Here is a 10,253-nt window from a genome sequence, read left to right on the forward strand (position 1 = left end):
ATGAACAAACAGTAAACAAATAATCACATTTGGGCATAAGCCCATTTCAGTATTAGTATCAGTCCAGTTTGGGCCTTAGCCCATCTCAGTACAAAAACAGTCATGCAGTAGGGCTTTAGCCCATCACAATATCAATAGCAGTAACAGATATGCAGTCACAAAAATCCTACCCATCCAGCCTCTACACACCATATTCGTCCAACCCTACACTCCATGTGGGGATATAATCAACCCACCCATCCCTACACTCCAAGTTGTATCGAATGCGACACTAGACAGTAGTTTGCAGCTGAGCTGCCAGTAAATTAGGCTCGAGGCCTTTTAGTACACTTCCTCCGAATATTATAATCCCCCAACCCAATGCAATTCAATATATAGATATGACATGTTAGAACATAATATCATGCATGTAAACAGGGCATACAATATCAAATAAGTGGGACATCATCAGCCTTAATCATATCAGTCATACAGTCATATCAGTGGAACACTTATCGCAAAAACTTCAAATCGGTATGTTTACAAAAATCACGAGAAGAACCTTAATCCTCGCAAAATACTATTGCCAACACCCCAGAATTAGACTATTGAACACAAAATAATCTCTTAAAATGATACCCAACAACTTACTGAATTTGCACAAGTGCTGCTTAACGCCACAAAATCAAGAGGAAAGAATGGTTTAAGGGAAACAAGGGAATTTCGGCAGTAGAGGAAAGAAAAGAAAAGATAATGGAGTAAGAAGAAAAGAAGAAAAAATTCGATAGAGATGGGGGGAGAAAACGTCAGAAAGATAGAGAGAAAAACGACTTTCTTTTCTTTCGAAAAAGGAAAAAATGATCAGATTTTGGATCCCCTATAATCCCCTAATTCACTCCTAAAATCGCTCTCCCACTTCCCACTACACCACCACTTAGAAACCCAGTTCAGCACAACTCTTGCCGTCCCAAAGATTCGAACATATGACCTCCACCATAATAACACACCATTTAACCACTAGACCTGTAGGCCCATTCTGATGTAATTTACCCAACAATCAAATAAAAGCCTACTGAATAAGAGTAAGACCCAATTCATTCAAAATACCAAAATTTTCCCAAGCGAAAGCTTGAACTTGGGACCTCCCAAACACTCGCAGAACACATAACCACTAAAGCTGACAGATATTTGTGTCATATTTTCACAATAACGAAATTAGAAATTTTTGGGTGTTACAATTCTACCCCCTAAAAGAAAATTGTCCTCGAAATTTACCTGATTAGAATAAGTGAGGATACTACTGACGCATCGTATCCTCAGGCTCCCACGTGGCCTTCTTGGTGCTATGATTACGCCACAGAATTTTTACCAGTGGAATGGATTTCCTTCTCAGAACCTTAACTTCGCGATCCAGAATTTAAACCGGATCTTCCTCAAAAGTCAAATGTAGCCTAACATCGATCTCGTCAACAAGGACAATATGAGTAGGATCAGAACGGTAGCACCTCAACATGTCCTCTAGTATCTGAACCACCCTCTTAGACTAACCATCGGTCTGAGGATGGAATGCAGTACTGAAGTCCAACCTTGAACCCAGAGCCCCATGTAACTTCCTCTAAAATCGAGACATGAAACGAGGATCCCTATCAGAGGTGATCAAAACCGATACTCCATGCAATCTCATTATCTCAGAAATATAAAGCTTCGCCAGCTTGTGCAGAGAATAATCAGTACGAACTGGTATAGAGTGGGTGAACTTGGTCAATCGATCCACGATGACCTATATTGAATCCTTTTTAGTGGGTGGTAGAGGCAACCCATTAACGAAATCCATAGTTACGAGATCCCATTTCCAAAAAGGTATTTTAATCGGCTGCAGCAAACCCGAAGGTAACTGATGATTAGCCTTAACCTGCTGGCAAGTCAGACATCTGCCCACAAAATCAGTAACCTCACGTTTTAACCCTGGCCACCAATATAACTCATGGAAGTCTCGATACATCTTATTTCCGCTAGGATGCATAGAATAAGGGTTACCATGCGCCTCTCTTAGTATGGCCTGTCTCAAATCAGTACCATTCAGAACACAGATTCTCCCACGGAATCAGAGTACCCCATCACTATTCAGTCTAAAATCCGTAGTACTACCCTCAATCTGCCGGAATCAAAGACCCAACGATTCGTCCTTCAACTGCTTACCCTTAATCTGCTCAATCCATGATGGCTTATTCCTGAAGCTCGGCTAATTAACTTCCACCATCAAATAAACTTAGGCGAGAAAATATCACCCTGATTAAATCAGTCATACCCTAGGGCTCAGTGCATCAACCACCACATTGGCCTTACCAGGGTGGTATTCAAAGGTGCAGTCATAGTCTTTAAGCAGCTCAATCCATCTGCGCTGCCTAAGATTAAGTTCCTTCTGAGTGAGAAGATACTTGAGGCTCTTATGATCAATGTAGATGATACACTTCTCACCATACAAATAATGCCTCTAGATTTTCAGTGCGAATACCATAGCTGGCAACTCCAAGTCATGCGTCAGATAATTTACCTCATGGGTCTTAAGGTGACGAGACGCATAGGCTACCACCTTACTATCCTGCATCAACACACATCCCAAACCGACATCTGATGCATCACTATAAACAGTAAACTCCTTTCCAAGCTTCGGCTGTATCAGAACAAGGGCATCAATCAGTACAGTCTTGAGCTTCTCAAAGCTCTCTTACTGTGCATCATTCCAGTTAAACGACAAACCCTTACGTAGCAGCTTAGTCAAAGGTGCTGCAATCAATGAAAAAACCCTTTACTAATCATCGATAATATCTCGCCAGTCGCAAAAAACTGCGGATCTCAAACTTGTTCCTAGGCTGCTTTCACTCCAACACAGCCTCAATCTTTCGAGGATCAACTTGAATCCCCTCAGTTGAAACTACATGACTAAGAAATGTCTCCTCACGCAGCCATAACTCACACTTACTAAACTTAGCATAGAGCTATTTTTCCCTCAAAGTTTGAAGAATGACTCGAAGGTGCTCATCATGCTCATCCTCATTCCTCGAGTAAACCAGTACGTCATCAATGAATACCACCACAAACCGATCCAGATAAGGCTGGAACACTCGATTCATTAAATCTATGAAAGTTTTCGGTGCATTAGTCAGTCCGAATGACATCACTAGGAACTTGTAGTGACCATAACGAGTCCTAAATGTTGTCTTATGAACATCAACCTCTTTAACCCTTAATTTATGATATCCAGATCGAAGGTCAATCATAGAGAAAATCAAAGCTCCTCGAAACTGGTCAAACAGATCATTTATCCTCGGTAGGGGGTACTTATTCTTAATGGTCAATTTATTCAACTGCTTGTAGTTGATGCACATACGCATGGATCTATCCTTTTTCTTTACAAATAGAACCGGTGCTCCCCATGGAGATACACTAGGGCAGATGAACCCACGATCTAAAAGCTCTTGAATCTAAGCCTTAAGCTCCACAAGCTCCTTCGGTGCCATTCTATAGGGAATGATGGACATCGGAGTTGTACCAGGAATGAGCTCTATCCCAAACTCCACTTCACGACTCAGAGGTAAACCCGATAGATCATTAGGAAAGACATCCGGAACATCCTTTACCGTTCTGATATCCCTAACTGTAGAGTCCCTAGAATCTGAAACACTTACATAGGCCCAGAATGCCTCACATCCCTTACGAACCAACTTTTCCGCCACCAGTGCAGAGATCACATTAGATAAGTACTTCTAACGTTCTCCGATCATGACTACTTCCAAATCCTCCTCAGCGATTTTCTCCTTCTCGACCAGGGTAGAAAGATCTTGGTTCCTCTGCAGGGTTGTCAAAACTCTCAAATTATCTCTAAAGCTAACCTCAAAGCAGACACATTGCTCATTCTCAGATGCCACTATACCTCACGCATAGCGGCTCAATCTAAGAAACTCGGTCTCGTACTCGACCACTGATCCATCCCCCTGTGTAAGATTCAAAAACTCCCTCCTACGTGCATCTACATAACTAGCTCTGACATATTTCCCTTGAAAGGCGGTCTTAAAGAACTCCCAAGTCAGATGTTCGGCCTGAGTGCCCTCCTTAACAGTTAGCCACCATTGATGAGCCTTGTCCCGCAGCAGCAAGACTGCACCCTTTAATTTTTGCTTAGGGGTGCAATCAAGATCATCCATGATCCTCTCCATGGCCTCAATCCAGTACTCAGCCACATTGGGGGCGACCCCAGTGGCATCCCTGAAGAGCTCAGCTCCACTAGACCGGAGTCGTTCCGTAACTGACCCTCTCCAAAATTCTTAGCATAGCCTGGGACAATGCATCATCCCCAGCTATGCAATCTTGAGACCCAGTCTCAGTAGCAGGCGACACTGGCATCTCACTCGTATCCAAATTTGGCAGATTACCAGCTGACGAAGACCCAACTCGAGCACCTCTACGGCCTCTACCACAGCCTCTTGTACCCCGTCCACGAGTACCTATAGTGCTCATTGTCTAATTGCATTTTATCGGTATTAACAGTTTTATGCATCAGTTTACAGTTCTAGTGTTTATTAACAGATATTTTATGAAAACAATATCAGAAGTGTAAAGTTTTTTTCATACATCGCAGTGTCAATCAATGTCTATCAGTTTTACTACAGTCTCATTATACACTATTTTAAGTGTTTTCAGTATAAACTATCTATAGAAGTCTCAATATATACTACCTATAACAGTTTCAAGATATACTATCAAAGACAATTTTGGTTTCAGTTTAAACAATTCAAAGTTTCAGAAAACTTACTGGATCGACGCCGGAGACTCGGTGTACCACACTTTCAGTAAAAACATTTAGAAATCAGTTATGAAAAATCACATCTTAAAAACCCACATCTATAGCCGAGTTTTGTAACCTTGCTCCAATACCACTAAATGTAACACCCCAAATCTGGCCTAGACGTTATGGCCGAATCTGATGATTTCACATGGTAGTGCTTTTTGAAAAATATGTCGTCGCTAAATCCCCCTTACTATTTAACCATTTTTTTCATTTTCTTATGTTAATTTCAAATCGTGTCGTTCGTTTTCAAAACATTATTCATTTACAAATCGTTATTCAATTTCAAAATGTTTTCTTATTGCGGAAGCTTTTAAACAATTTGCGTATTCGTGGTGTTTTTTTATAAAACATTAATTTCATCTAAAAGCCCGAGTTTTACCTAACACTAACAGATTTAAATCATAAAGCCGTATAAAAACAAAATTTAAAATAAAATCCGTAAAGGCCATAATTACAGCAAAATACTCCCAAATAAAAGTAAAATCATAAATAGGTAATAAGCAGTGTAAAAGAAGTCGTGTGACCACCACTGAGTCCTCCGCCACCCTGATCCGCCTAAATTTGGGGATTACCTGTACGGATTAAACAGAAGGGGTGAGTTTACGTAAACTCAGTGTGTGATCCACATACAAATGAACAGACAGTAAACAGATAATCACAGTTTGGGCATAAGCCCATTTCAGTATTAGTATCAGTCCAGTTTGGGCCTTAGCCCATCTCAGTACAAAAACAGTCATGCAGTAGGGCTTTAGCCCAGCACAATATCAGTAGCAGTAGCAGATATGCAGTCACAAAAATCCTACCCATCCAGCCTCTACACACCATCTTCATCCAAACCTACACTCCATGTGGGGATATAATCAACCCACCCATCCCTACACTCTAAGTAGTACTGAATGCGACACTAGAAAGTAATTTGCAGCTGAGCTACCAGTAAATTAGGCTCAATGCCATTTAGTACACTTCCTCCGAATATTATAATCCCCCAACTCAATGCAATGCAATATACATATATGACATGCTATAACATTTTATCATGCATGTAAACAGGGCATACAGTATCAGATCAGTGGGACATTACCAGACTTAATCATATTAGTCATATAGTTATTTCAGTCACTCAGGGATCTAGGTAGCTTACCGACCCTATAGTAGGTTCACAGTCGACTTGGGCAACCCGTGCAACCTTATTAGTCAAATAGTGAAAATGGGCCTACAAGCCCATGATGTTCACCCGTGTGGGCCCACACGTCCGTGTGGCCCACATGACCTAAATTGGCCTTGGCCTCGTGATCCATTTTAAAGTTACCCATGCTTGTTAATTATTCATATGTGTTTCCACTATTTACTCATATGATCCTTCAAAACTGTGTACTTGAGTCACTGTTACTAAATTATTTATATCTTGAGCTACAAAATTCTGAATTAAGATCCGCTTGATGTCTTTGAAACTAGACTCAAGTACCTTTATACCATAAAATTTCCAAAATTTTTTGTTTAGCCAATAAGTACATTAAAATCTTTAAACTTACCCTTGCTCTGTTGTCTGACAGCTTCAACTCTTCTTTACTAAAAATTATTTATCTCTTAGTACAAAATTTGAATGGTGTTTCCATTTGTTTCTATTGAAAATATACTCATTAATAATTTAAACATGTAAATTTTAACCCCTAATCATTTTATGAAAACAATATCAGAAGTGTAAAGTGTTTTTTCTTACATCACAGTGTCAAACAATGTCTATCAGTTTTACTACAGTCTCATTATACACTATTTTAAGTGTTTTCAGTATAGACTATCTATAGTAGTCCCAGTATATACTAGCTATAGCAGTTTCAGGATATACTATCAAAGACAATTTTGGTTTCAGTTTAAACAATTCATAGTTTCAGAAAACTTACTGGATCGACGCCGGAGACTCGGTGTACCACACTTTCAGTGAAAACATTTAGAAATCAGTTATAAAAAATCACATCTTAAAACCCACATCTACAGCCGAGTTTTGTAACCTGGCTCTAATACCACTAAATGTAACACCCCAAATCTGGCCTAGACGTTATGGCCAATTCCGATGATTTCACATGGTAGTGCTTTTCGAAAAATATGTCGTCGCTAAATCCCCCTTTCTATTTAACCATTTTTTTCATTTTCTTATGTTAATTTCAAATCGTGTCGTTCGTTTTCAAAACATTATTCATTTACAAATCGTTATTCAATTTCAAAATGTTTTCTTATTGCGAAAGCTTTTAAACAGTTTGCGTATTCGTGGTTTTTTTGATAAAACATTAATTTCATTTGAAAACCCGAGTTTTACCTAACACTAGCATATTTAAATCATAAAACCATATAAAAACAAAATTTAAACCAAAATCCGTAAAGGCCATAATTATAGCAAAATATTCCCAAATAAAAGTAAAATCATAAATAGGTAATAAGCAGTGTAAAAGAAGTCGTGTGACCACCACTGAGTCCTCCGTCACACCGATCCGCCTAAATTTGGGGATTACCTGTACAGATTAAACAGAAGGGGTGAGTTTACGTAAACTCAGTGTGTGATCCACATACAAATGAACAGACAGTAAAAAGATAATTACAGTTTGGACATAAGCCCATTTCAGTATTAGTATCAGTCCAGTTTGGGCCTTAGCCCATCTCAGTACAAAAACAGTCATGCATTAGGGCTTTAGCCCATCACAATATCAATAGCAGTAACAGATATGCAGTCACAAAAATCCTACCCATCTAGCCTCTACACACCATCTCCGTCCAACCCTACACTCCATGTGGGGATATAATCAACCCACCCATTCCTATACTCCAAGTAGTATCGAATGCGACACTAGGCAGTAGTTTGCAGCTGAGCTGCCAGTAAATTAGGCTCGAGGCCTTTTAGTACACTTCCTCCGAATATTATAATCCCCCACCCCAATGCAATTCAATATACAGGTATGACATGCTATAACATAATATCATGCATGTAAACAGGGCATACAGTATCAAATCAGTGGGACATTATCAGACTTAATCATATTAGTCATACAGTTATTTCAGTCACTCAGGGATCTAGGTAGCTTACCGACCCTATAGTAGGTTTACTGTCAACTTGAGTGACCCGTGCAACCTTATCAGTCAAATAGTAAAAATGGGCCTAAAAGCCTATGATGTTCGCCCGTGTGGACCCACACGCCCGTGTGGCCCACATGAGCTAATTTAGCCTTGGCCTCGTGATCCATTTTAATGTAACCCATGCTAGTTAATTATTCATATGTGTTTCCACTATTTACTCATATGATCCTTCAAAACTGTCTACTTGAGTCACTATTACTAAATTCTTTATATCTTGAGCTACAGAATTCTGAATTAAGATCCGCTTGATGTCTTTGAAACTAGACTCAAGTACCTTTATACCATAAAATTTCCAAAATTTTTTGTTTAGCCAATAAGTACGTTAAAATCTTTAAACTTACCTTTGCTCTGTTGTGTGACAACTTCAACTCTTCTTTACAAAATTTGGATGGTGTTTCCATTTGTTTCTATTGAAAATATACTCATTAATAATTTAAACATGTAAATTTTAACCCCTAATTATTTTTCTCCAATTTTTGATAATTTTCAAAAGTCAGAACAGGGGAACCTAAATTCATTTTGACCTTGTCTCACAAAGTTTGTTATATCTCACGATTTACAGTTTCATTACTAACACTGTTTCTTCTATGAGAAACTAGACTCAACAAGATTTAATTCCATATTTTTTTCATCCTCTAATTCGATTACGACAATTTATGGAGATAATTAAAAAATTAGCCTACTGTTGCTATCCAAACCGCAAGCAATTTCGGCTTTTCGCCGAATACCTTATTTTTGCGTTTCAGGTACAGAGCTGGTTTTTTGTTTTATGCTAAAACAGTCCCCAAGCACTCCAAAGCCTATAATTGAACAAATAACACCATAATCTGTCTTACCTCACGATTAATCAAAATCCCTAAACCAAAATACTTACTCATAAAACAATAAACACTTACCGCAAAAACATCAAATCGGCACGTTTACGAAAATCACGAGGAGAGCCTTAATCCTTGCAAAATGCTGCAGCCAACACCCCAGAATTAGACTATTGAACACAAAATAATCTCTTAAAATGATACCCAACAACTTACTGAATTTGTACAAGTGCTGCTTAACGCTACGAAATTAAGAGGAAAGAATGGTTTTGGGGGAACAAGGGAATTTTGGCAGTAGAGGTATGAAAAGAAAAGATAATCGAGTAAGAAGCAAAGAAGAAAAAAAATTAGACAGAGATGGAGGGAGAAAACACCAGAAAGATGGAGAGAAAAATGACTCTCTTTTTCTTCGAAAAAGGAAAAAATGATCAGATTTTGGATATACTCCCCTATAATCCCCTAATTCACTCCTAAAATCACTCCCCCACTTCGCATTACACATCCACCACTCAGAAACCCAGTTCAGCACAGCTCTTGCCAAAATTAGAAGTAAACAAAAACAACCCTTGGCATCCCAAAGATTCGAACCCATGACCTCCACCATAATATCACACCATTTAACCACTAGACCAACAGGCCCATTCTGATGTAATTTACCCAACAATCAAATAAAAGCCTATTGAACAAGAGTAAGGCCCAATTCATTCAAAATACCAAAATTTACCTAAGCAAAGGCTTGAACTTGGGACCTCCCAAACACTCGCAGAACACATAACCACTAAAGTTGACAGATATTTGTGTCATATTTTTACAATAAGAAAATTAGAAATTTTGGGGTGTTACATTCCTGAATAAAGTTTTTGATAGCTTAAATATGTTTTTTAGTGCTTAGTCCTTTTCCATGGCCCCTAAGAAGTTTCCTAGAACTAGTGCCTCCTCTTCAAATCCTTCTAGTAGGTTTAAATCATCATTTAATGAGTGTTTTCATTTCAAATAGTAACAAGAAGGGTTCAATAGGAACTTTGTGTCAAAACGAGTTTAGAAGACTAGGAAGATAGATTTTTCCATGTTAGAAGGTGTTAATTTTTCTTGTATTTTGATTTTTCAAAGTTGGGGTTGGATTGATTTCTTAAAAATTTCCTCGCTTACTTACATTAATATTGTTTAATCTTTTTACTCAAACGCCAAACTCGTACATGATGAGTCTAGCGATACTGCCATTGCTATCAAATCCTTTTTAGTGAGCACCCTAGTTTGACTTACTTTAGATGATGTCGAAAATTTTCTCCATTTTCCTTCCGAAGTTACCTTCAATGAAAAATGAGCCTACAACCTTGTTCTTTATATTGAGTCCAGACATGCATCCGAACTCAATCTCCACGATCATGTTCTCCATCTCATCATTACTTGGAATTTACATCCTATCAGAAAGCATGCCATGCTTCACTCTACTGATTATTGGTAGATTGATTTCGTCTAATCCA

The 10,253-nt window shown here is 38.6% G+C and overlaps 1 protein-coding gene across 1 annotated transcript; it reads right to left on the reverse strand.

The window, feature by feature from the left end:
- Nucleotides 1–1,759: 1,759 nt before the first annotated feature.
- On the reverse strand, nt 1,760–3,374 carry LOC105762120 (uncharacterized). The gene is made up of 4 exons (XM_012580027.1): nt 3,162–3,374; nt 2,495–2,581; nt 2,288–2,401; nt 1,760–2,038 (listed from the first exon to the last, which is right to left on the reverse strand). The coding sequence occupies exons 1-4, from the start codon at nt 3,372–3,374 to the stop codon at nt 1,760–1,762; spliced, it is 693 nt and encodes a 230-aa protein (XP_012435481.1).
- Nucleotides 3,375–10,253: the final 6,879 nt, after the last annotated feature.

This window comes from Gossypium raimondii, chromosome 12 (assembly GCF_025698545.1).
Source record: "Gossypium raimondii isolate GPD5lz chromosome 12, ASM2569854v1, whole genome shotgun sequence".
Lineage (NCBI taxonomy): Eukaryota > Viridiplantae > Streptophyta > Magnoliopsida > Malvales > Malvaceae > Gossypium > Gossypium raimondii.